The sequence below is a fragment of the Aptenodytes forsteri genome, unplaced genomic scaffold (genome assembly GCF_000699145.1).
Source record: "Aptenodytes forsteri isolate BGI_AS27 unplaced genomic scaffold, ASM69914v1 Scaffold23, whole genome shotgun sequence".
Taxonomy (NCBI): Eukaryota; Metazoa; Chordata; class Aves; order Sphenisciformes; family Spheniscidae; genus Aptenodytes; species Aptenodytes forsteri.
The window spans coordinates 6,063,351-6,091,123 of record NW_008796043.1 but is presented as its reverse complement, the minus strand read 5'-3'; the positions used below and the strand labels follow the sequence as shown (position 1 = coordinate 6,091,123).

The window sequence follows — 27,773 nt, the reverse complement described above, 5'->3', positions numbered from 1 at the left end:
AGTGAAAACAGAAATTTTTTTCCTAGATTCAATTTTTTTTTGTTAAATTAGCTCTTTTTTATCATGCTTTAAAGATAAAATTCAGCTGCTTTATGTGAGAATACAATGATTCAGAAATCTGTAGAGAACAGGTGGTTAAAGAACAGCAAATGATGAATGCTGTCTTTATTGAAGTCGTATTCCATTTTTTTCCTGTGCTGATCCTTTTTTAGTTGTATATAGAAACAGTGTAAAGGATGTTATTGTTTCTTAATTCTTCCAAGTTCCCCTTTTTATCTCATATTCTCCTTGTGTTTTATTTTGCACAGCATAACACAGCTGGTATTAACTGTGAGAAGTGTGCAAAAGGTTACTATCGTCCTTATGGTGTTCCAGCGAGAGCTCCTGATGGCTGCATACGTGAGTCCTTCTCTGTTAAGCATCTTCTCATGGTAGTGGCTTGGTGGTTTTTTGCAATAATCAGGGCATGGGGTGCAACTTTTGGGGAGGAAAAATGAAAGAGTGGCCAAAAAATGTTGGAGAACACCTGCAAATGACTTTCTGTGTTGCTTTAGACCCTTTTAGACCCTTCTCAACTTATGTGTCATGAGCCTAAAGCTTCAGACCAGCAGCAGGACAATAGGAGGAAGTAAGCCAGAAAAGGCTGCTGAGGAGATGGGGTCACGTAAGCCTGGGGTGCTGCTACACACCCCACAGTGAGGTAGCATGACCTCTAGGAAGCCACTCTCATCTCCTAGCCTCATGACCTTGCTTCTCTTAGCTCTCTGATGTACATGTGAGGTATCCTTTGGCTCTTGGTCACTTGAAAATTTTATTCTATAGCTCAAAAGGTCACGAGGATCACTACTCCTATTTTATGCAGTGCTGAAGCTAACGACTAATAAATAATGCAATAGGATAATTACTAATACAACATTTAAAAAAGAAGAACTGGGTATAGGTAAGAGATAAGGGTTGAATTACAAACAGGCTGAAGGAACCTTGTGACAGGTCGGAGGAAGCTACGGTTTGTTGCGTTTGGGTATTGAAATGAATGGGAAGTCAACAGAGCCGTGGCGTGCTGCCATAATGTTGCACGTGGTGTGTAAGGGAAGGTGGATGGAGCGTGGTGCTTAGCCTAGACCATGGAGAGAGGTGAGCGGAAGCCACAGAAGAGATAGTTGCTGCAGTGCTGTGGAGTAATGACATGCAGCTTTCTGAATTAAAAAAAAATTAAACACTCTAAGAAAATAATATAGGTCTTCTGAGTCATATCACAAATATTAATCGGTGATATAGAGTACTTGGAAAATATGTAACAGTATGCAGATGTTAATTCTTCAAATAATGAGACATTCACAACTGCAAATGAAACACTATTATAATGCCACCATGCACTGCTGTAAAAGATTAATTATTTTCAAAAAGCACCTAATTGCTGATACTTACTTAGCCTGCAGTTGTAACTCGGAGCATGCAGAGGGCTGTGAGGAAGGGTCTGGCCGCTGCTTCTGTAAGCAGAATTTCCAGGGAGAAAACTGTGAACGCTGTGCTGATGGATTCTATGATTATCCATTTTGTGTCCGTAAGTATACAAATAAAAATGCCTCTTTTCCAATATTTTAAATGTGCATTAAAGAATTAGCTGTTTTCATGATGCTTGACTTGGTTAGAACATCTGGCATGTCAGCTTCACATGTTTACACGTTCCGATAAATCAATTGTCATAATACTGAAGAGAGTCTGGTTTATTTTACAAAACGATGGTTACTTGAAAATCAAATAGATTGTGCTGCATTCTCACAATTCTGAGTTCATTTAAGACATCTTCGTCGAGGCTACAGCCTATCTCTCAGTATGTCATGAACTACGGTCCTAAAGCCCTGGACAAATTGTTTACACGTCTCAGGGTCTTTAGGTATAAAGACGACTTGGACTGGGAAGTGGAACATGACTGTAGCGAGAGAGAGGGGAGAAAATGGTTATGTGTTCTCCTTGACACCTCCTACGATTTGGAGCTTGCATCCCTGATAAACAAAGCTTGTGGGCTGTCAGTGGATTCTAAAATAATTAAAAATAATTCTAAAATAGTGCCTGCGTAATGTTGGAAAGGTCCTCCTGGCAGAGCATAAGGCTCTCAGCCATGCTCTCTTATTTTTGCTGGACTGCGGGTAGGTGCAGATATGTGGTCGAAGGAAGGGTTCCAGTTTGTTTCAAATTTTAAGAAGAGGTTGAAGAAAAAGTGTTTGTAAACCCAGAGAAAATAAACATATTAGGAAAATACGATGTGGCACAAAAGCTGAGTGCTTCTGCTTATTGAAAATGGTAACAGAATGCTATCTAATACTATCGATTAATTGAAAATTAGATTTTTACTTTAAAATAAAGATATTAAAATTAAGTGTTGGGAATTCAGCAAATTAAATGCTTTCCCCATAAACAAATTATATATAAAATAACTGAGGAAAAAAGTAACATCAGGATTGTGTTTGCTGCATAAACGCTTGTGAGTCCATGATCAGATTCTAAAAATGTGTTGGTGGGAGAATTTTGTGCCCTCTGGAGAAGCATGTTTCTGACAGCCCGTAAAACAGGTGGTGTTCTGGGGCAAGATTTGAGGTCTGACTAAAACAGAGATACCATGATAAAAATGGAAGAAGAGGGAAATCAATACAAAACAAAGGAAGAAAATGGAATGTTGTTTGAATTCAATGGCTGTGATAGTATAAATCCTCTCTGTACAGTGCACTCTGGATTATCACATCTCATTTATCCTCTTGTTTGTAATCCAAAATTTTTAAGTAAGTTCAGCTCAAGTAGACCCTGATCTAAGTCCCACTGATGTTTGTAGCACATCAACTTAGGATCCCATCTTAATGGAGGAAAGTCTGTTGGGGTGTCTTTCCCATTCCTAATCTGGAGGATTCTCAAATAAAAAGCTCCCAAGATGTAACGTACGTGTCATGAATTCCGGCAGTTCAGGTAGTGAGTGATAACAGTGCATAGCAGGAGATGGACCTCCAGCTGGAAGCAGGGAGTGTGAAATAAATACAGAGCTCCCTAGATAGCTCTCATAACACCGTCTAGCATGAGAAGGCTTTCTGTACAAAAGGGTAGGGAGCAGGGAAGCAACCTGGTAGCATTTCCAAATGGTGTCTGGCCTTTCATACTGTTCTTTTGGGAAGGGATGTTTGTACCTGAATTGGAGAGCAAAAGTAAAATGTTTCTTATCCTGTTCCTAACTGAAAGGAAACCAAGCTGCAGTGGGTTACTAGAGCCATGTGAATATCATGCTGTCTGTATTGACAGGGGATGACTTCATGGTTTGTCATGATTTTTAGTGAAATAACTGTGTCTGTTTCAAATACACTTCATTGTTTCTTTTGTTTTAAAGGTATTCCTGTATATCCTTTTACTTCTCCAAATCCAAGAGATGCTATGGCTGGTGACATAATCGGCAAGTTCTTGGTGTTTTTTTTTCCCCCCCATTTCACTTTTTTTCTCTGTGTCACTATTTTTCACTGTTTCGGTGGTGCCAGCTCTTTCATAGAGATTTATGTAGTAATTTTGCCACTGTTTGTATTTATCTTTCACAGAGCCTTTGTTCTTGCCAGAAGTTCATCGTATTGTCATGTTTGTATTGAACAGTTTAGTAGGCTTGTTTCAGAAAGAGTTATGGATCAAAATAAGTTTGACCAGCCTGCAGCAAACATCTGCAGAAGAGGCTGACCATCTTGTTTGGTGCTCTTATGAACAGATCCATCAAGACTTTCTGACATGTACAACTTGTCAGCTGCTTTGCAGCGTAAATCTCTTTCTTAAGGCTAACCGGCCTCTGCTTCTGGACTGTCCTTTTGCACCTGGCAAATTGTACATTGCCCTTGGCAGTGAAGAACTTTGATTTCTAAGAGCGCTACATGTTTCTTATTTAGCCCACTGCAAAGCTGCCTGAAAGCCATACAATTCTGCCCTCAGTGGGCTTATATTTTTTAGTATATATTATTATACTGCAGAATGGAGACATCATCACAGCTAGCGCTTAATCACATACATACTTGTAATGCACTTCAGGATTAATAACTTTAAAAAACCTCAAAACCTTTTTCATATCCTAAAATCAACCTTCTTCCCCTTTATTTCTATTAGCTTTAATAGAACTGGAGTTTATGCTGACAAATGAAAAAGTGTTTTCTTCTGTGAATGTAGCAGACACTTAGATATAAGCAGACAGTACAAATCCATGTATGCATTTACAAGTCCCAATTGTTTTCTTGAAAGTGTCTGCAGTTGCCATCACAGCCCACAAAGCCTCAGTCTCCTGTACCACTTACCTTCTTCGTACAGCATCCGAAATAATTGCCCTGGTAGGCCTCTGGGTATGCTCTGTCGCATATCCCCTTCTCTCACATATTTTTAAAAGGAAGAAGAAAGAAAACTCTGAAGAAAAATGAATAAATATAAACAGGAGAAAACAGAGCTCCAGCTATTTACATTTTCAACGAGTAGCATCTGAGTCTGAAGGCATGGGAAAGGCAGCTGCCTCTAAGTGGAAGCTTCTGTGTCTGTAGAAGTTGTAAATTTGTGCTGGCAGACTAACCACGATTACAGATTACTGTTTTTTAAAATGAGATTTGCGTGTAAGAGCCATACAAATAGTTTTGTTGGTTCAAGAGTAATAATTACTAAGCACCGATCTGTTTTTCTCTGCAAAAATATGAGGAGTTGCGTGATTTTATGCACTAACTTTGTTCCTTTCTTTCTTTTCCTTTCCTGCTGTAACCAGAAGGTGGCTGCAAACCAGGGTATTTTGGCCCCCAGTGTCTGCGTAAGTGCCGTAGTTTCTTTGACGCTTGGAGCCTGCGCTCCGGTGTAAATGCCAGCCTTCGGCTTCCAAGTGAAATAGGAACTTTAAGATCAAAATGCCGTAAATGTTTTCTTTACAAATGTGCTTTTCAGCGTGCCAGTGCCACGGCGCAGGAGTGCTGGGAGATGACTGCAATGGAAATACTGGACAGTGCAGATGTCGAACTGGATTTCAGGGGTTTTCCTGTGATACCTGCGCAGTTGGGTATTTTCGTTACCCCTTCTGCCAGGGTAAGCCAAAACATTCCCTTTCAGCAAGCATATCCAAAATACAGACCCAAGTTTTATACTGAGGGAATTTCAATCCTTTTTGCCACAAAGATGTGTTCATAAGGGGCTCTCCCAAAACTTGCAGAAGTTAAAGAAGAAGAAAAATGTGATGAGGGGGGATTTCTATCTAAAAATGCCCATTTCATTGATCACTGTCTACTGTGTGATGCAGCTGTTAGGCTCCAGTTTGAGGTTGGATTTAGTAACATCGATGAAATTTAGAATACCAAGGGGAACATTTCAGTTACTTATCCTTGTTTTTTTAAAAAATTTATTTGTGTTTAATTTGAGTTTGCAACCTCACTTTGATGCATCAAGCTGCCCTTTCTAATCAGTACTAGAAAACTGACTGTTTTTAAACTTCATTAACCATCTCTGTACTGTCTTTTTAGGCATTTTATTAACCCTTCCCACCTGAGATTGTAAATCCAAACCATAAATTGTTTCATTTGAGTCTTAAAAAGGATGGAATTACTTTCAGTACTTGGCATACCACTTGGCATGGATAAATCAGACTCTGAGTGGGGACAGGCTAAGTGTAATACTTCAACACTGATATTGAATGCAGTAGTTACTGTGAGCCAGATTCTTTTGCTCTTTCGTTAATGTCTCCATCGATACTGAATTATTACTGATGTGGGCAATCAATAAAAGCTGTTATGAATCAAAATAAATTTGATGGGAAGATTTTAGTCCTGTTGAGCATCAGGGAGTGGCACTTTTTAATGTTTTTTTTTTTTTAATTTAAAGAAAGATAAAAGAAGAGAGCCTGTGCAGAGGCTGCCTCTGAAATGTCTTTTCTCGTTTGCAGTGTGCGAATGTAACTCGGCAGGTACCCAGCCCGAAGTCTGTGATTTTCTCGGGAGGTGTCTTTGTCGCTCAGGGGTAGCTGGACTTCAGTGTGATGGCTGTCAGCCTGGTCACCACTCGTTCCCTGCCTGTCAAGGTAAGGCTGCCAGTTGCATGTACAGCATCAAACAGGCCCCTGAACAGGCAGACAAGAGTGCTTTTCAGGTACCGTTTTTGCAGTGGCTGAAGCAACGTTCACAGCAGTAAATGAGCAAGGGCCTCTTGTTCTCTACAGTGAAGTCCTCATACATTCTCATTCTCCAAGCACTAATTCCAGGCATGTTTCCATAGTAGGGAAGAATTATGTAGTGGGTTTTCTCACAGGCTTTTTTTTGCATGGGCGGATAGTTTGATATAGTCTTAGCAATAACCAAAGCATTTGAAAGCTATTTTCACATGGAGACCTACAGCAACAGAGCATGCTTGACTGCTGAGGAACTGGCATAGTAAAAAAAACAAGCAGAGCTGTGAAGCACTAATCTACTTTTGCAGAGGGTCTTTGTTTGGTACCTTGCAAAATGTGTGTTCTGTAAATCTGAAAATGAGAAGCTCCCATTTTGCCCTTCACAGTGATTTCTCACTGATTTTAAGATCATACGACAGGCACCGAGCCAAACTGTTCATGTAATCATGAAACATGGATGATCTCCATTGGGGTTGGAATGGGGTTGGAATGAACTCCATTACTGGGGTTCCACCAGTAAACCTGCCACCAAGGACCAGCCTGCTTTTTAGGAGAGAGGAAAATTGATGAAGTATAACCTGGAATATCATAATGGTTTTGTGTGCATGTGATGAATCCATCAAGTCCTATCTGGGCCCCAGGTTTCATCTGCTTTTGCAGTGAGTGAGAGGGGGCCCTTAATCCTTAGTGAATTTTACATTGAGAAAGAATATAGGATATTGCTGAGTTCTGGTATGTACTTTCCTGTACAGCTTAACAAGAGTTATATAGAACATTATGATTTAGTTTCTTCTCTTACTATTTTTGGTTGTTGGCTATAGCAGTCGTCTTCCTTTTGGGCTTAAGTACTTGTTTATGTCCTATGAATAGACAGCAGAATTCCTTATGCCCTTGCAAAGATATATTATGTTGTGTTATCAAACAAAATGGGTGGAATAAAAAAATACCACATGTGTGGTATACCACGTGTCTTTATGTTGTGGAGCAGGTTCATAAAATCAGGGTTCTGCGTTGGTACACGCTGTTCAGTGGTTTTAAAGAAACACCTTTTTTTTTTTTCCTTAGAACTGAATCAGGTAGCAATCTTAAAGCAAATCAAACCTATATTGAACGTTTGAACACTTTTAACACCAAAAGCTGAGAAGAGACGTAAAAGCTTAAAAAAGCATGCAAAAAACCAAATTGTGAAAGACAGATAAAAATAGTTGAAAACACAGCCAGACTCAAAACGGCTGCAGTTCACAGCTTGTTCTGTTAAAATAAGCTGCCATGGGTTTAAATTTAAATTAATCAGCATGCTGCAAACTGTGGTGGAAAGTGAGCAGCCCAGCCTGCTGCTCCTGTTCGGAGTTGTCATCTTCAGAAGAGAGATAGATCTATAACTTTCTGGCTCCTGCGGCTAAAACTGATCTCTCTGGTCTTGCCTTGTTGAACTCAATAGAAGCTTTATTCAATAGGAGTGATACCAAAATAAAGCCTTTATTCAATGTTATTAAAATGAGGAGAGAATGCAATATAATGTTCAGCTGGGGGTGGACTCTAGTAACACCTTTTTTTTTTTTCCTTAGAACTGAATCAGGTAGCAATCTTAAAGCAAATCAAACCTATATTGAATACGTTTGAACTTTTAACACCAAAAGCTGAGAAGAGACGTAAAAGCTTAAAAAAGCATGCAAAAAACCAAATTGTGAAAGACAGATAAAAATAGTTGAAAACACAGCCAGACTCAAAACGGCTGCAGTTCACAGCTTGTTCTGTTAAAATAAGCTGCCATGGGTTTAAATTTAAATTAATCAGCATGCTGCAAACTGTGGTGGAAAGTGAGCAGCCCAGCCTGCTGCTCCTGTTCGGAGTTGTCATCTTCAGAAGAGAGATAGATCTATAACTTTCTGGCTCCTGCGGCTAAAACTGATCTCTCTGGTCTTGCCTTGTTGAACTCAATAGAAGCTTTATTCAATAGGAGTGATACCAAAATAAAGCCTTTATTCAATGTTATTAAAATGAGGAGAGAATGCAATATAATGTTCAGCTGGGGGTGGACTCTAGTGTATGTGATGTTTTTGGAAGCTTCAGTATTTGTATTTCTCTTACACTAACTTCCTAGCAAGCCCTGCATTTTTCCAGGCGTCTTTGAAGTAAACACAGCAAAGTCAGATGTTCTTGGCTGCAGCAGAAAGAGGAACCGAAAGGAGGAACCAGGAACGTGAACATGGAACAGAGCGACAGTGTTTGTTTTGTATTTCTGTCAGTCAGCCATTTCTGTCAGTCATAAAAGCCAAGTGATTAACTGCAACACTTCAGCTTGTACCTGGGGCAGCTGGGATTCCCAGATGGGTTCCCATTCATGTACCTATAAAGTGTGGGCCTGTGTAACTACCAGTATCATTTCACTAAAATAGGACATCTTATCTGTGATAGAGCTGTTAGCCTAAAATAGTGGTAACTCAAGAGAAGCACCCATCCAGCTAGTTGTTATAGTCTGACAACGTGCCTTGTGTGTTAGATGCAGATTCCTGCAATGCATTGCTTGCCAGCTTGTAGAATTAAGATGTCAGCAGTTTTTACCTTGTACATCATGAACCCGTGCTTATGCATCATTAACTGCTTGACTGATAAGCTTCTTGTTAGCCATTAGACCTAGCCTAGCTTTGTGCATGCTGTTTCTCAGAGGTTATTTTTTGAAGATAAGTACTTCTCTCATGTGACGTTCTTTCCATTTTAAGATGGATTTCTGTCCCTTACACACGTGTTTTGCAAGGCATCAAACTAAATCTCTAAACTGTACATTACAGAATTGCAGTAAGAACCTGATTATCAATGGTTGAGGAGGCAATTACATTACAAGCATCTATTTCAGGATATTTATTTTTGGCGGTAAAATTATGGTTCGTCTGGATTCCTCATGATTACTTTACATTCAAAGGCGACTTTTTTTTTGCAAACTCTGGTTTAAATAACTACTGGTTTAGACATGCATCTGTTAGGATAGTTATTATTTTTTTCTCTGTGCAGAATGTAACTGTGATGCTGTTGGCTCAGTGGAGAATACATGTGGTCCTAGAGGTCAGTGTCTGTGCCGTAGTAATTACGCTGGACTTAGATGTGACCAGTGCGCTCCAGGTTATTACAGCTATCCCAGCTGCTTGCGTGAGTAAAAGCCTTTCTTCCTTTTACTGGAGTTACCTGTGTGACTATGATAGTTTTGTTCCATCCAAAGCTGGCAACAAAACCACTGAAGATCCAGCAGGTGGCCGGGCTTCCTGGCAGGCATGCGCTCTGGTAGTCCTCCCTGGCACATCATCGCTGTTCCTGTGCTAGTTGTATTAATGTGAGCATGACAGCGTTTGGCCTTGGCACAGTTGTATCTCTCTTTTAAAATACGAAATCTAAAGCTTAGGCTGGGCAATGGGCATGTGCCTTTATGAGTTCTGGCTCACTCAACTTATAGAACATAAGCTGTGTTTCAACTGGTTTGGGCTTCTAATATTTGATAGAGTGTCTTGTAAACTTTTAAGTTTATTAGTATGTGCTCTTGACGTGTGCCAATATTGCACCATAAATCCTAGTCTAGAAGGACTTGACTCTGCAAATCATCCATCATATCAACAATTTTTCCTACCCACGTGGATCAATTGATCAGGCCCAGAATGTTTGTATGGGTTTTTCACATCAAGCAGAGAGAAACCTGCAGGCTCTCTCATTAAAATCAGCAAGCTACTTGATCATCATGAACAGGACTGCTCTTTCCTAGAAATCAAAAGATTATTAGTGCTAAAGAAGCAATGTATCCTCAGAATTCTGCTATTACTAATCACCACAACCACAGCAAAAGATAATCTGACAGGTTTGTTCTCTCTCTTTAGGAGACTGGCTGCTACTTTACTAAAATAATTGTCATTAACCATTTCACCCTTAGACTCTATCTGAGCAATTAGTCCCCTGGGCAGCATTGTTCTTTTTTGTGGTATTATTCTTACTTACCCTGTGTGTATAAATCATTGCAAAACTGAGACCGTACGTAGGAATCTGAAACAGTAAGACTGTTGCATGGTGTATTTCAAAGCTTGCTTCTGGCCTCCTCTGCCCTCAGATCTAAAGGTGTGATGGGCATACAATTTTATATTCTATATTTTGCCATCATATTTTTAAGTTACAGAATCTGCCCTGTGCTCTCTGTAACCATAAGAAGATCAAGAAAGCAGAAAGGCAAAACCAAGTCTGCTCTTAGGATGGGACAAGGAAGCTGAAGAAGAGAGGTTTATTATGGTTTCAGATAATCCCACCTGTTTCTGTCAAGAATAGAAGAAGAAAACAATGCCAAGATGGTACAGGTCACCTCAAACTTATAGGTTCCAAGCAGGGGTGAGGACCCTCTGAGTTATGGGAGGACCTTGCGAGCTATTTATTGCACAGAAAAATGAAGAACACTCTAGACAAATAGTACTCAGACCTCTGCAGTACAAAAGTTTTGGGAAGTTATTGCTTGATACCTACTGGGTGAACCCACCCACCACTGTCAATGTTTGTTGTTGTGTAGCTTGTCAGTGCTCTGCCGACGGTTCCCAGCACGGCACGTGTGAGCCAGCATCGGGGCAGTGCGAGTGTCAAACGGGCGTCACAGGGCGACGGTGCGACAGATGCCTTTCTGCAGCCGACAGTTTCCCCTACTGCAAAGGTAACACTTCTGAGGGAAAATCCTCCATTCTGATTCGGGTCGCCCCCGTTTTTATTGCGGCGTTCTCCAGGGCGGTCTGCTTCATGCAAAGTTTTATAGAAACCCACTGAAGCGTGGGGAGGGAGGTACACACCAGGAGTACATATTAGATGCGCTTATTCATCGTTCTCTGTGTTAGTTCATTAAGTGAACGATAAGTTTAAAACCTTTTTTAGATGATGGCACAGGAACTTTAAGAAAATGTCTCTCAGTTCTGTAGGTTAGTACAATATTTTTTCATGTGACTACTTTGCATACCAAACCGGGTAGTCTAAACTAGGCTAAATACACATTTGAAAAATCATTATTAAAGGCTTCTGCTGGTCTTGAAGTTTAAAGTATTTGAGTCCCTCCAAGGTAACTGCATTAAAAAGCCCTTTCAAACTCACACCTGCTACATTGTACTTCTGCACTACTACATTCCACAGCTCTGTTTTCAAAAGATCTTGCAATGTGTTTGTTTTTTAATTTCATAAAGGTGTCAACAGCGAATGTGACCCTTCAGGTAGCATTGGTTCTCATTCCGTAAGTATTCTACCATTGCAGCTAACAATACGTGTTAATAATTCATGTGCCTTTGCTGAACGCATTCACCTCATTGCTCAAGCCCTGAAGCCTGCTCTTAGACTGTGAAAGAATTGCACGAGCTTATTTGCAGAGTAACAGTGGCGAGAGTGGAAATAAACTTTGTGTTTTGTTCTTCGATCGTATCAGTGCAATTACCTGATTGGTAAAAAAGGATTCTTTTTTAAATCTTTTCTATATGGAATATGCATACTGTTTATGTCTTCTTGGTATGCTAGAACACTGATATATACATGCAGATGTGCATATGTACCTATGCGTGTCTCAAAGACCTTCTGCTTCTGGGTTGCAATGGGCCATTTCAGCATCAAATTATTATTGAAAAAATTATTATCTCTTTGTAACTGTTGCTATTCCACTATTATTGTTATTAACACACTGATGTTATTATTAGTAGCGTATTACCAGAAATCACAGTCATTGCTAAACGTGTAGCAAAGAAGACCTAGAGGATAAGTCTGACAGATGGAAGAGGTATCTATATAAGCTCATGTATACACCTATGTGTGTCTTCCACCAATAAAGGAAGGAGTAAATATGAAAATTAATGATTATTTTTAAAGAAATTTGTTTTTTAAACTTTTTACAAAACAGTTAATACTTTAGAGCAGTTCTAATAAGGCTATAAAAGAATTGGAAAGTACATCCATTGGGACATTTAGAATAAATTAGATACGGAAAAAATACGCAGGGTGGAACAATCCTGTGCTGATAGTATGAAACAGAAAAATCTAAGAAGTCTGAATCAGCCACAGTTTCCATGCATCTGTAAAAGTCAGTAAACTGCCTGAACTGTTAATAATGTTAGGTTTTTCTTAGTACTAAAGAGTAGTATGTTTTTTATGAAACAGATGAACCCATATTAACTCCTTTCTGTCATTAGGGCTATTGTCAATGTCTTCAGCACGCTGAAGGTCCTACCTGTAGTAAATGCAAACCATTGTACTGGAACCTGGCCAAAGAAAACCCTGAGGGATGTACAGGTGACATATTTCATGACATATTGCTTTGGCTTATGGAATGTGTTAAATTCCTTTGAAAGTTATCTTTATTCGCTGTCGCCATCTTTGGTGCTCAGTGACTTTCACAACTCGTTAACAGCATGTTTTTCATGCTACTTAAGTGTAACACCAAATTACCCATGATACCAGCAGTTACTTTTAGAAATTAGACCATAATTTCATGAGCGTTTGCTAGTGCTGGACTAAGGTGTGCTCTGAGTTACAATGATGTGTGCTTCATATGGCCTTATGGCAGTTTTACTGGAGCGAGATGAGATTTCTGCCCTTAACACTGAAACCAGAATTTGGCTCATTGTTTTGGGAAAAAGGTGCTTTTTCATTTATTATCATCTTCTAGCTTGTAGAGGAGTGAAAAGCCGCCTTGTGGCCTCAGGGAGTGACAAATCTGTTACAGTTTATGTCTATATAATACTGATCTGTTTGCTATTTTTAATGTTTGCTAGCAGTGAGTGTGTGTTTTTCAGGCAGATAATAGTAATTTTAAAGATTAAAAAAGGATAAAGATAAAAAATCTTTAAAGATTTTTTTTCTCCACAACTATTTCCTTTCCAACAGGTTCCACCACAATAGCCACCTAGATAGGATGACTAGCCTTAGAGCCGATACCAATATCATTACATCTTTGACTCTAAATCTCTAAATACTATACAGTCTAAATATCTCCTCAAAGATTAATTACTGCACCTTTCATGTAATTCATCTTCTCTGCCTTCAGTCACAGAGTCAAAACTGGGTTTCACCAAACCTCTAGGTCAGCATAGCTCCTTCCTGCAATATTTGCTTCATTTATTTTTCGTACAGAGAGTTGAACTGGTCCCAAAGTAGCACTGCAGAATAGAAGGTGCCAGTCAGGCTGGAAGACACTCTCTTGCATCAATTGTCTGAATGTTTCTAAGAAAGAAAACAATTGTAAATCCAAACTCAAGACTGTTTTTGTTAAACACAAGTTAGAACACTTTAAAACACACCAGTAAATCGCACATACGCAGAAGTCCTCATTCTTTCTCCTTTGCTTTTTCTTCTCACCTTGTGCCAGTATCCAACTGCTATTCTAAACCTTCCAGAGTAAAATCCACCTTGTGGCACTATGACTTAAAACTGCAGATTCAGGGTGGTGGGTTTTTTTTCCTGGAAAGTATCTTGGAAAGACGAAATGCAGATTGTCTTTTTTTATCTGTGCAGCATGCCAGTGTGATGTGAGTGGAACACTAAGTGGAGTCGGAGAATGTCAACAGGTAAAGTGAAATTAAAAGAAAGACATTAACTAAATTGATTTTTGTAAAGATAAATTGTTGTAAGATTTGGTAAGGTAGAAGTCTTAGTACCGATTATTGCTTTTGCACATAAAGTGGCTGGTTTTATACAGCAGAGGAGCAGTTTTATACAGAAGTTTTATACATCCTAGGGATGTGTAAGTTCTGAAGATTTTTCATCATCTTGAGTTTATGTGTTTTCTAGTCTCTTCACTGAAGAGGATAAATGACAGAAGTTGTGTCCGATAATATTTTTTGTTGAGATTAGAACGTTCTTCCTCTTTAGAATTAGAGGGAATTCAAAGTATTGAAAGATTAAAGTTCCGAGAAAGGTGCTGAAACATTTTTGATGAAATTCTTTTCTTCACAGGAAAATGGGCATTGTTACTGCAAATCTAATGTTTGTGGAGATTCCTGTGACACTTGTGAAGCTGGTTATTATGCTCTCGAAAACAAGAATTATTTCGGCTGCCGAGGTAAAATGAATAAAGGACATCTCGGAAGTCTTTAGAATTCCCCAGGTTGTATTTTGAACATGTGGATGTATTTGTTGAATCACTCATGTGCACAGCATTTTGCACTGCTGCTTGTAATTGCTTGTAAGCCGTGTAACTCCTCCTTTGCCTTCCAAAGGGAGAAAGAACAAGGCAGATGTTACCACTGTGGTTCCCAGCCATTTTGTGGCTCGCTGACGTGAGGAAAGGTGATCCTCTTTGAGCTCATCGTCCTTCATCTCGCCTTCCCCCGGTGCCTCATTTACCACCACTTGCCTGAGGCTTCTCTGTCAAAGCCCGCAGTGAGATCGCAGGAGGCCCTGCTAAAGCTGTTATCTTATCAAATAAGATAACTGAGAGTCATTCTTCCTCTCACTCCTTCTCCAGAGCTGTGGGGCCAGGGATGGTTGGTTTTCCTGCAAGCGTTACCTGTAAGAGTGGTAGCTGTCTGTTCCGCTTAGCGGTTTTCTAAGGTCTGCTGCTGCCATAAAAACTTAAAATGTTACAACAGATACTAGCTTGATTTCTTTTTTTTGCAGGTATATTCGTGTATTGCTTTGTCGCAGGGCTCAATGTGTTTTGAAGCAGAGCCAGATGTAGCTGTGATGTGGAGAAAGTGGTCCTTCTTCTGAAGGATACTTGCTCTGCCATGTGTTTTGAGTGATGTAGGGCTACTTCAAGAGTGCCCTTCCCTCCTTGTCCCCCCACTGTAGATTTAGGTTTGTTAAAAGTATTGAAAGCACTTTCACTGACCTCAGTGTGCTTTACACCTGTCCAGGGTTGATGCAAGAGATTTATTTCTAAAGCATTGAAGTACTTCTAACAATCATTTAATATGTGCAAAGTTCAAAATAATGGCTACTGTAGCAAACAAAGCTTTCATGCCCAATGTGCAAACCAAGGAGCTAATGAAAGGGATCTGGTTTCACAAAGGTGTCAAATACTTTAATTATCCTTGACTTTAGTGCGATTACAGGTGCTTAACATGTCTTAGAAAATAGGACGCTTTTACACTATGATGTAAATACGTGTTTAGGAACTTTTAACCTTTCAATTCAGCTTGAAATTTTTAGCCTAGACATACTTGTTCTTTAGTACGATGTATTATACCTCCGTTACTAGAGGTGTCCTTTAGTTTGTGCCACAAGTCCTGTCTCCTGTAGAAAGTCATTTAATATTGTTGTCCAGTATTGGTTAAAAATATGCATATGCTATTATATGAACACATATGTTCTTGTGTGCAATTTTTGTAAGATAAATTAAATATTGGGGTACCAGACTCTGAAAAATTAACATCTTACAATTTTTGTAAGTTAGTTTTTTTTTTTTTTTCCAAATAATTATTCATCGTGATATTGCTCTAGGAATTCTGACTTATCAGCAAAACATTTGAATGGCTGTTCTGCAAAACTGTAGTCCTGCATTTAGTAATGTGGCATGGCTTATTACTTGTGATTTTTAAAAAAAGTGGCTTTCGTCACATTCCAAGGAGAAATAAAGAAAACAACCACAAGCATGGGAAGCCAGAAATAATTGCAGCTCATGCATGTGTGTTAACATGTGTTCGAAAGAGTCTGAGGGGAGGGGAGTCTGAAGGGCTCTGGAAGGAGGAAACGAGTCATTAATAGTGTTTAATTAGCGGAAGCGAGGTTTGTTTTCTAATAACTTTCATCACTTTTTTTCTCATGGGATATTTGGCTTCTGCTCTTTGCCTGACAGGCTGCCAGTGTGATGTTGGAGGATCCCTCAGCCCAGCGTGTGCCGAGCCCTTGGGTGGCTGCCAGTGCAGGGCTCACGTCGTGGGGACGGCCTGTCGGGAGTGAGTCTGGCTGTAGCTCCTGATAGCTCGTGCTTCAGCATAGTTCTTTTGAAACTGCCCACAAGTCCCTTGCTATCCTTTCACGTGAGATTCTGGATTTGTTGATAAATAAGCTGGTAAATTGTATTAGTTGTCTATATTAATTTTGCTGAGCAGTTTTCTTCTGTTATTTTAATAAGATTTTTTAACTTGGTTCCTTAAATAACCAATACCTGTTTTGCAATAGTATTGCATGTGTATCTATATATCTATCAAGCGTTATATAGGAAAACGTATGTAAGCTGTAAAACCTTCTGGAAAGAGAATTCTCATTACATCCATCTTACCAGCTGTTTTGAATTCAGTAGCTGCTATCAGGATTCCTCAGTCATCAGTAGGTCACCTCCCTTCCACTGCTTTATGCTCTTAGATTTAGACCATACAGCGACTGGTAATTCTTTGTTGTTTTTTTTTTCCTTGAAAGGCCTGAAAAAACCTATTTTTTCCCTGATCTGCACCACATGAAGTTTGAGATTGAAGATGGTACTACCCTCAAGGGAAGGGAAATTCGGTTTGGCTATGATCCTCAGGAATTTCCTAGCTTCAGCTGGAGAGGATATGCCCGAATGTCCTCTGTACAAGTAAGCTGGTATTTTGCTCAAGGCTTTGGGGTGAAAACACAAGTGTAAGGTATGTATGTCTCTGTAGTACTGCTATGTGTGTGCAAGGTCATGGAGAAACCAGAAAAAAAGGACAGGATCTCACTAATCTGAACCCTTTGGCACTTGTGTCGCTGTTTGGATTAGTGATTGTTGGTATTATTGTAAGTTGGTCATTGCTTGTGCAAACATGTGTTCTTCAGAAATGTTCTTTGAGGGTTTTTTTGTGAGAAATACGCATTTTGCAATAGGTGTAAAGAAACGAACTAATAGCTTTAAAGTCTGTAATACTAAGCGCAGAAATTCTTGTCATGCCAAGGACAGCGGAAACAGCAGAAGATTGATGCTTGGCTAAATAATTTGAATTACACAATTCCATGGCAGTCTGTATCCATAAGATTTTCAGGTACCATCACAGTGCTGTCACTGAAGTCTTCTTACACTTGCAACTTATACTGGGCGAAGAAGAGAAAGGTGCCAACTTTTATTAGGAATGATACCTTCACATTACAGCAAACAGGAAAATGTGTGAATCAGTAAAAGAAGCTCTGAGCAGTAGCATATTGGCAACTTTTCTTTCAGTCTCATAACAGTCTACAAATAAACTAAACAACAGCAGGGGGAATAAGTAAATCACAGAAAGAAAGTCACCGTAATTTAATTGTGTGAGAAGGGACCTGTCTGATTGAACTGCTGAGCAAGTGAACCAGGATTTTAAAACAGTAGATTTGAGCAATAAATGGGATTTTCTCTCTTCTTAAAAGTAGTACTCTGGTATAGTTGTGTCCAGCCTCGGTAAGTTGTCCAAGGACTAATGGATCACTATAGACTGAGACATAAGCACGTAACCATTGCACAAGCATAGTGATTTCCTTTCTGTTCTTCATTTGTCACTCTCTCCTCTTTGTTCTTCTGGGTTTTTTTTTATCCCAGAGCTCATATTTGTTGAATCTTCAGAATTACTCCACATTCACAAATGAAGGCAACTCTCCAGTAGCTATGATTTCTTAACTTCTGCTTTCTAACTCAGCTGCTTTTTGCATTTCATATCCAGTGGCATTTTGTAAAGAAGTAGTGAAAGGCCTTAGTGTCTACTCTTGCTAAAAGTGTGCCTTATTTTTCTTACCTGCATAGAGCTTTTCACTCATGTAAGTAATTGCCAGCTCCAGGCCCTCCTTAGTTAGATCCTTGCATAACTGAGATGATAGTCTCACGTTCTTCATTTCAAGGAACTTTCCTAATTTTGACATCGATTTTCTGTGTCTTGCAGGACCCTGATAATCGTCCTGACATTTATTTTGTAGAAGACAAATAGTGTTACCATATCTGCCACACAAAAGGCTAATGTAACAACTTTTTGTGAAAAGAAACTATTTCAGTACAATTAAAAATTTTTGTGGTGAAATAAATAGGCTGTGTGTGACCTCAGTGGAGATCACTGGTGCCCTGTCATGCTGCTGACATGGGTGTCTCATTATAGACTGAGAAGCTGACAGTCGGGCTCGGATTTTAAAGCACTGGCCAGAGTTGCCTAAGTTTGTGACAGAGCTCAAAGAATAATTTCTCCCCACTCTCTGCCTTTTCTTGAAGCCGGGGGCCGACAACTCTTCCTCCCTTATTCCTCACATATGTCTTCTTTCTCTCCCTTCACTGTGTCTTCCAGATTTTCCATAAAAGCTTAGAAACCATTTTGATAAATCTCCTGAAGCATGTTTATTTCTTTTGCCTTTTCTTTTTTGTTCTTATCTATTTTTCAAGTGTTCCCTCAGTGCCTATCTTATCCATGTAGTATCCTTCAGAAGTCATCCTTCTCCATTTAAAACAACACTTGTAAAACCTTCCCCTACTTGTCTGTATCGTCCATTCTGGTCCACTGCCCTTCTGCAATCACCTAGATTTTAGCTATCTAGTCTCTGTAGATCTCTCAGCCCTGCCATCTGTCGTATGTCTGTCTTTGCTTTCTGCTTTGCATTTCTGTTAAGAAGGTGGAGGTCTCTGGGACGATGACGGAGTTGAGAAATATACATTGAGAGCAGCTATGGGAGCTGGCAATCTTGCATTTGTTGTAGCTTTTAGGAGTAAGAGAAAATGAGGCTTTGCGCTCCATTCTCAAATGTATGGAACAGAGAAAACTTGTGTGCATTTGGGGAAGCAGAATGGACCACAGTGGTGCGGAGGTCACTGTACCACAAGCATCTTGGAAAGGGACAGCGAGTGGATTGTGATGGGTGAACAGGTGGGAGTTGGATTATGAGGGGAGCTTTCGGTTTTAGGATGGAAGGAAGGAAGCCAAACCCTTGAGGTTGCACCAATCCTATTTTTTCCTACTCCACCACCAACCTTTGAACACATCTCTGCCGATTCTGTTGCTCTGCAAACTAAATAATGGGGGTTGTGTGAATGCAGCCTCCTGTGGGCTCGAGAACTGCCTGGCTCCAGAGGTGTCAGTTCAGCCCCAGGGCAAAGAGAGTCATGTATTGTATCGCATCTCTAAGAAACGGAAGGATCTGGTGGAGGAGCAGAAGTTTCAGCGATGGTCTGAGACGTCTGCATGCTGTGGAGCGTTGTGTGTGATCTCAGACTAGGATCAAGGATTCTGGCCTGTTCCTTGGGAAGCCAGGAATATGGACAACCCTTGATACCATATGCCTCCTTTATGGCATGGGAGGGGAGAACAACAGTAAAATACTGTCCATGTATCAAGGTGCAATATCAACACACATGTTAGTTCAGCAATTCTGTGCCTTTCTGGATAAGCTGTTATTCAACAAGAGTTTTATTTCACAGGAGGTTTTGTTCTATATTCTTCTGTAAGCTGCCCAAGCCTTTCTTTTCTGTTATGGAGTTTATCTTTGCCAAATGGTTTTTCTTTCTCTGGGTGCTAGTAACAAGTAATATACTTTCCTTTCCTCCTTTTTCCCTTTCTTTTTATTTTTCCCAGCCAGAGGTGGTTGTGCCTGTCACTGTGGCTTCCCCTAAGCTCTTCTACCTAGTCCTCCGCTATGTCAGCCTGGGCTCAAAAAGCTCTAAAGGGAAGATCTCAGTTGCTGAGGGAAAGCATTTTGGCACTAATTATACTTGTAAGTGAATTAATTTTCTCACTAGGCTTGCCTGTCTTCCTCTGTCATACACCAGCATTGCCATTCCAGTATATACTTGTCTGCATGTGCGTTTTTCTTGTAGGACTTTAGTATGTTGCTTGCATGGCTTCTAACTGTTCCTCTATTCAGCACTTTACGGCTGTTTTTGTTTATTAACTTCCATTTTTCAGAATGAAGTGAGGATAACTTTGAATGTGGAAAAATCAAACCTCTACTTATTTCGCATTATCCTGAGGTATATTAACCCTGGAGGTGAAACATTATTTGGTCGCATATCTGCTTGTCAGTCTCGGCCTGAAACAGGTAGGTGCAACTCAACGGCGCAACAGATCAGATGAATGTTAGATCAGAGGAGCCTTTTCAAGGTGCACCCAAGTCAAATTTGTAATGTTGCTGAAAATGCATCGCTTTTAACAGTGTTGGTGCTTTTGTGCTTTTCCTAATATATTTTGCCGTGTGATTGATGTGGCTGTGTTTGCATGAAACCCCTGCTTACAGTAGTAATCAACATTTGTTTTTTCAAATGTTTGCCAAACTCAGTACTTTCAGTTCTGCACTTGGAAGCTCTGAACTGTGTGTTTTATGAAGCTTTTAAAGAAGGGATAACAGCACTTATTTTGGTTTACTTGCCTTTAATATTTCAGTTTAAAAGTGGCTTCTGCCTTCATTCCATGAATAACATTTATTTAATGATGAATCCAATCTACCAAGTTAGCTCTGATTACAGACCTCGATAGCATGTGATGCTTTTTGGGCTCTGATAAAAGATAAGTACTCCATATCCTTTGAATGGTAGAGGCATCCCAAGCCCATATGCAGGATTATCTCTTATTATGCCTAACCTCAGCACACTGATGGGAGCTAATGGAGTTTAGTCATAGATTCTTTTAGTAATTCGGAGGAGTCAAAACTGAAGACTTCACAGATACCACTCAGCAGAGTGGCAGCAGTCTGTGGTCATGTCTGGCTTATATTGCCTGGGAGGCAGGGAACCAGCTTTTGTCTGTGCACAGGGGCTTCAAAGAGGAAACCTTTAATATTCATAACAATTGATCCTTACGACTTCTCTTTGATAAAGCATATCGCAGCTACGTTTCTGTTGTACATCAACTCTGCCCAGAAGTTACCTTCAGTTACTATCTGTAGCTAAACATTTTAGATGCTACTGAGAACCTCCAGTATCTGAAATATTTGGCTGAAAGCCGCATGAGAAGAGGCCTTGTGTCAGCTGAACATATTGTGAGTCAGTGCAGAGACAGGTTGAATGCAAAATAATGGAAGGGGAAAGTTGAAGAAGTGAGCATTTCAGAATATTGCAAATCTGGCCATTACAGGGGCAGAGCTCTGCCTTTCTGAACCAATTTGCTCAAGACTAATAAGAACAAAGACAACAACCACTGCATAGCTCTGTAGCTCACTGTGTGTGGTTGAATGCTCTGTTAATACGTATTGACAGAAAAGCATTGATCAGCTCCTGTTAGATCAAGTTTAATGGATGAAATCATCAGTCCAGCACACTAAGCAAGTAGACGCATTTTACACAGTCCCTTATTTTTTTGCTTGATTTTTTTTTTGCTGGCAGGGGCTGCTCAGAGCAAAGAGTTTGTCTTCCCACCCAGCAAGGAGCCCGCTTTTGTCACAATCCCAGGAAAAAGCTCCACAGAGCCTTTCTCACTGGTTCCAGGCACGTGGACTGTCAGTATAATGGCAGAGGAAGTCCTCTTGGTAAGAAAACAATTGAGGAAAACAAGTGCTTGAAGGCTGTCATGATAGTACTACTCTGGAGTTATTTGCCGGGAAGAACCGTGCGAGCAATTGAAATTCAACACTAGTGAAAAGAGTACAACAGCAGAATATCATTATGAAAATCTACAGTTCTGCCTCTTATTTCATTTTATTCTTCTCTGACTTTCACCTGCTCTAATTTTTCTTTCGCTTACAGACTTTAAGTCTATCTGGAATCTGTATCTTCAAAGGATAAAGTAATATTAACATATAGCACAATTGGTTGAGCATAAATGCTCACAGAAATTCATAATTCTTACATATCAGATGTCGTATCTAAAGCTTGGCTCAGCCACAGATGACCAAGGCCTTAGTTTCTTGACAAAGATTCTTCAGAAAAGTATTATAAGATGGGCTGCATGATTAGCAGGTCATTTTCTAAATGTTTTTATCCTCCCATCATTACTCTCCTTTCACTCACTGAAAAACTGAAAAATTTTCTGACAACGGTTCTGAGAAATTGCTATAAAAAGACAAATAGTTTGAGGTGATCATTTATGAAAAACCTTAAACGTGTGATCACAAAGACAGCAGACTGAAATTCATATGTATATTGTATAGGGTTAACAAGTAGCCAGTGTCTTTAGTCATTAAGCCTGGGGCTCTGTTAAATTTACGGAATACCACATAAAATGTTACTAAAGAGCTTGCAAACATATTTCTTGCTGAAAGTGACAGTACTTACTGTGCTTGGTTTTTTTACTAATACCTTTGAAAAGGAATTTATTAATCATCTTAGCCCAGCATGTTCTCACAATAACAGTTTTTATAAATAAGCTTTAATATGTTAATTTAAGTAGGCAAGGCAGAGCAAAAATATACCAGCTTTTGAAGCACAGCTTAATAGATTACATGGAATATTTTTATAAAGTCACCTGGGATACACGAATCTCCCTCGTGGAGTCACGCAGAGCTGAGTTGTGTGCATGTGGATTGTGCTCATGGGTGAAAACTGCACCCGGCTGGCTGTGTGTTACCAAGCCGTGGGGAGGCTCCTTTATGAGCACTGTCTTGTACAACACATGGTGGGAGAGCGGCTTCAGGGTTTCCCTGCTCACAGGGCAGCTGCCTTTGTCCCATCTCTATGAAGGTATAAATAGAGTTAGGGAGACACATTCTGATGTTATTGGCCCATGTAACAACAAAAAAAATCCACGTCTTGCAGATAGCCTCTGTAAAAATTATTTATGTGCTTGGTTTTGTTCATTGCTACATTGTGAAAGTGTAGAGATGTTCCTTTTGTAATTTTCTGCATGGTCTTGCATTTGTTGTATTCTTTGTTCTTAGGATTATATGGTGCTGTTACCTAGTGATTACTACGAAGCATCCATCTTGCAGATACAAGTTACAGAGCCTTGCACCTATTCAGGACGCGCTTCAACAGAGCAGTCAGTATATATGCTACAGAATAAACCAGTGCCGTGGATTATTTTATTATTATCCTGCTGCACTTGAAAACAATAATAATCCTGTGTTTTGTCTGGGTTTTTTTTGTGTAAGCTGCTTGCTCTATCAGCATTTGCCATTGGGCAGATTTTCCTGTGTCCTTGGTTCAGAGGCAGCGTATTTCAGACATGGGGGAGAATACAGAAGAATACCTGTGCAACAGCCAACTCCTGATCAACCAGTGATGACCCGTATCAGTGGAAGAGAGGTCAGATTCCTGCCTGCTAACTGCAGTCCCATCTGCACTGTTGACTATAAACCTACTGGACTAAAACGGTTGCGGATTTACAGCTCAGGATTTGCAGATCCGTAACGCATCCCTAAAACAGACTCTGCGCCAAGTTCTGCGTTTTATACAGAACTGTGTCAACGGATCAGTGTAGGCAGATTTATAACTGTGACTAGAGTGGACATTTCACTCTGACAAAAGTATGTTATTAAATAAAAATCCCTCTGCTTTAGGCATACTGGCTTGTTCAGCATACTGTTTAATTGCAGCAGAAATGGCATAATGGTTTGTCAGCAGAAATGGTGTACATACATCACTCTCAATCTTTTTTTTTCTTAAATAACTATACTTACGTAAAATATTTGCTTTACCAAAAAACAAGCAGAAGCAATTACGCCACTGCTGTAGGTCCATTGAAAGAGAAACATACGTTTCATGAAATGAAGAGTTATACTAGAAGTGTGTTTGGTAAAAATAAGGTATTTTATCAAGTACATGATAATTACATGTAAAATGATTATGCCCTCTATTACTGTGCTTGGATATTGCTTTTAAAAATACCAAGTGCAACAAGAATACTTACATGCCACAGGCCCTGGTGCTTCATCACTGATGTATGTGCAAAACTTTCCTGGTATGAATAATTGCAGTGAAGTCAAGAGGGCTGTTGACAGAATTATTTACGTGTTCAAGTGTTCGTAGCCTACGGAAATACTGAGAAAAACCAGTTTAAATTTGAAAATAATTATATAGCCAACTGTAGCAAAACCCCTCTGTAACCACAGCACTTTCCATGCAACTACTTCTAAGTATTTTGCATCAATATGGTGTTGACCAATTTGTGCAGGTAAACTAAAAGAAAAACTTGATGCTTCAGAAGGTGGCATTGGCTGTTTGCTGGAGAAGGTGCTTTCACTCTTTGTAGGGAATCAATATACAGCACTGCTGTAGTAGGAATTGTGTTCCTGGAAATACTTTTTTCAGTGGAGAAGTAGACTCAATTTTTATGTTATTAAAGATAGCTTAGAGATGATAGCGACAATTTTTTAGTATCATTAAAGTTTCCTCACTGGTACTTTCTACTGGGGAGAAGAGAAATAATAATATGCTCATTTCCTAGGATTATTTTACAGCCTTCCTAGAACTGTTATAATGGCAGTTGTTTCTTGAACTTGGTTGACTCTTATCAGTGGACAGAGTGATATTTATAAGCATTGCTTCCATTCTGCTGGATGTCTTTTGCTGAGACATTACAGGATTGGCCCTGGACTAATGCTGACCAGTTGGCTTGCAGGGCAGGAAAAGGGAGCTTCCTGCAAGAAAGGGAGTGAAAAATCTAATGGCTTTTTTCTTTTTCAATGATCTTGACCTAGGTCAATTTACAGATGACCATAAATGTTACTCAAGTCGGTCGCTACGTTCTGGTTTTTGAATATGCCAATGAAGAGGATCGGTTATACACTGCCGAGGTAGTAATACATAGCCCTGGACCTGTCACTGAAGGCAGAGTGAGAATATACAGTTGTAAATACAGGTAAGAATTTCTGAAGTAATCACTAAGTGAATAAATGAGCATTTAGGATATAATTGTACTTTTTATATATTGGAATCCGTTTTACTATATAGACTGAATTTTAGGGTGATTTAAAAGCAAGTACATGACTCTGTGGGTATTGTACAGATTTTTAATTATCTCTGTGCCATCAGCTCATTAAATATTGCGACTGCTTCAGTAAACTGTTTTCCTATACAAAGGGTTACTTTTCTTATGTACATTCATAAATCCTTATAAGCTATTAATCTCGGAGTCCGGTGAAAGAGCATCACTGTTTTCTGCAAATGCCTGCAGTGTTTTTATTTAGTTAAAAGCGTGTCCAAGGGCTTTGGCTATAAAAAAGTAGCAGCCAGTTTTACAAGAGTATTCCCACCATTTCTAACAAGATCTGCTGAAGCAGAAGTATGAATGTCTCTCTGAAATTCTAAGAGCCTACAGGCTCTTAGGCTGTAGGCAAGGTCTTCAGCCGAATGCTTCTTTGTCCTTGTTGACTACTGAGGTTACTGCAGATGTTTCTGCACAACAGATTTTGTCTGTCCTGAGCGAGATTGTCTTTAACACTTCAGCATTTCAGCTTATGATTCAAATTAGGATTGTGATCCTGCAGATGTTTGTGCCCTTGGGAGAGCCTACCCAGTGCCAGGGGACTACAGACAGGCATCCCTTTTTCCCGTGAGCCAAGTGTTTGGCAGATTGGAGGCTTAGGGATATCCAGGATGAAATTGCCCAGTAAGAAAAATCATTTTCATCAGCATGTTTGTGATACGGAGCAGAGCTATACGGAGCAGTGACCTTGTCAGGTTATTGCTGGGGAAAGCTCTTATTTTAGCCTGTTATGTACCACTTTGAGCCCCAAACGACTTGCTATAAATCTTCCATTTTATTGCTTTTTTTCCCCCAAACACATTTTATGGGTTAATTTTGAACATACTTGTTTGTTCATATGATACACTAAGAACTCGCTCATGAAAAGACAAAGAAAGCCCTTGCTACTTTAATGTAGCAATGCAGTAAATCCCTTCTGCGGCCATTCTGCATCAAGCTAATAGTCACATTGCAAGTAAGTTGCTGTGTCATCTTTCCTAAGCAGGAAGCTACAAGTCTCTTCTGTTAAAAAAAAAATCAAGAAATGACCTAGTCAGGTACATGCAGATAAAAGTAACTTGTAGAATCAGGAAAATACTGTGCCAGGCCATGTTATAGCTCTGTGAGCTTGATTATTCCCAATAAAACACTGTAAGAGAATAAAACATTGCAAGCTTCCAGCAAATCACAAATAAGGGACCTATATTTGTCCGGTCTTAAATGTCCTTGGCCCTGAGCTGACCCTATTTCTGAGCTGTGCTCTAAACAAGAGTGAAGCTTTCTCATTCTCTGATTCCTAGAGGAGAAATAGAGAAACAGTTGTACAGTGGTTACAGCGTCTCACCCACGGCGTGCTGGCTGGCCTAGCTGAGCAGAAGCGCAGAAGAAAGAAAAGAAATTAGACCCTTATGTGACAACTTCTCTTTAGCAAAAGGGAACTGTTGCTACTTTTGGCAAGTTGCAGGGGTCATGCTCCCTGAACAAGGCAGAGTTCAAACTTTCAAGACTTTTCAAGACTCTTTCTCTTTAGTATGTATTTGTCTTTAGCAAAGATCGCAGCCAATCGAAGATAGTCCATAAGAGGCAGACCTACATTTTTTCACTTGTATTGAGGAGTATCTCAGTGTACAGATGGCTTCCTAAAATCAAGACTTGCTCAACTGCCATTGTGTGGGCGAGAGCTGCTGATCCACACCATCAACGGCGCGTGGCAGTAGTGGAAAGCAGCAGCTGGTACGTGCTGGCACCTCGAGGAGCACGGTCCAGGCACAAAATACTAGTTATATGTCATGTTACACAGCTTGGAAGCATCTGCAGATAGCATGTATGTGTACCTGTCTATTCACATCCTACTTCAAGCAGTAGCTCAAATGGAGATCTGAGCTGAGGTCTGGAGGTTTGGGCTCTGAGTAGGTCGACCCACAAAAGACAAGCAGTATTTTGTACATGGTACATCCTTTATCTCACTAGCGAGGATACTGCATGTTCACCAGTGGCCAAAGGTTACTTATGATCCAGCAGGACGGCTAGGCACCAGTGGTGAGGCTAGCCAAAAGCTAGGCACCTGAGCTAGGTGATAGCATAAACGACATGGCAATGCCAGCGGGCTCAATTTTAATCCTGCTTTCTGTCTCAGGTTCCTTTGTCGCAGCGTTGTAGTTGACGATAGGAATCGCATTGCAGTCTATGACCTTCTAGCAGATACAAAGATACATCTTAAGGCATCATCAATTAATTTTCTTCTGGTAAGTTTTTGTTTTCTTTTCCCTTTTGTAATACTTGTTCTCAGGTAAAGAGAGATACTTTTCTCTCTATGTTCACATGCTCTATGGTAATGTGTGAAAGGATGTATATTAGATGCTTGAAGATGTTTCTCTATATATACTCAGAGAATACTGAGTCAAACTTGGTCAGTTTCAAAGATAAACAGAAATTTGCCTTTCTTGGCAAGGGTTTTTCCGACTCTCTCTTTATTTCAGTTCCTCTCTCTTTTCTACATGTAAACTTTAAATGAAAAATCTGCTGGTAGCTTTTATACTTCATCATTATATTTCTTTTCCTTTAACTTTCACTTTTTTTGAATCCTCAAAACCCATATGGGATTTTCTTTCTCTTACAAATTTGCCTTTCTTGGCAAGGGTTTTTCCGACTCTCTCTTTATTTCAGTTCCTCTCTCTTTTCTACATGTAAACTTTAAATGAAAAATCTGCTGGTAGCTTTTATACTTCATCATTATATTTCTTTTCCTTTAACTTTCACTTTTTTTGAATCCTCAAAACCCACATGGGATTTTCTTGTTCTCTTACAAAATTTCAGGTAATAAATGCATTTTAGAAATGATAGAACTTTTAAATACTTGGAATAAAAAACCTTCACTGCCCTCTTTTGGCCACACAAGGAAT

At 39.7% G+C, this 27,773-nt stretch overlaps 1 protein-coding gene across 1 annotated transcript in view; it reads left to right on the top strand.

Annotated features, from left to right (window-relative positions):
* Positions 1-27,773, top strand: part of LAMA3 (laminin subunit alpha 3) — a 122,638-nt gene that overhangs the window by 33,596 nt on the left and 61,269 nt on the right. The window contains exons 10-29 of the mRNA XM_019473746.1: positions 309-399; positions 1,433-1,564; positions 3,374-3,436; positions 4,763-4,804; positions 4,936-5,073; positions 5,924-6,058; positions 9,158-9,292; positions 10,683-10,820; positions 11,338-11,384; positions 12,328-12,427; positions 13,649-13,701; positions 14,090-14,195; positions 15,933-16,032; positions 16,496-16,652; positions 19,612-19,750; positions 21,354-21,496; positions 22,844-22,944; positions 23,057-23,210; positions 24,605-24,765; positions 27,008-27,116. Of these exons, the coding sequence (XP_019329291.1) occupies positions 309-399; positions 1,433-1,564; positions 3,374-3,436; positions 4,763-4,804; positions 4,936-5,073; positions 5,924-6,058; positions 9,158-9,292; positions 10,683-10,820; positions 11,338-11,384; positions 12,328-12,427; positions 13,649-13,701; positions 14,090-14,195; positions 15,933-16,032; positions 16,496-16,652; positions 19,612-19,750; positions 21,354-21,496; positions 22,844-22,944; positions 23,057-23,210; positions 24,605-24,765; positions 27,008-27,116 (2,244 nt within the window). The remainder of the gene's footprint in view (positions 1-308; positions 400-1,432; positions 1,565-3,373; positions 3,437-4,762; positions 4,805-4,935; positions 5,074-5,923; positions 6,059-9,157; positions 9,293-10,682; positions 10,821-11,337; positions 11,385-12,327; positions 12,428-13,648; positions 13,702-14,089; positions 14,196-15,932; positions 16,033-16,495; positions 16,653-19,611; positions 19,751-21,353; positions 21,497-22,843; positions 22,945-23,056; positions 23,211-24,604; positions 24,766-27,007; positions 27,117-27,773) is intronic.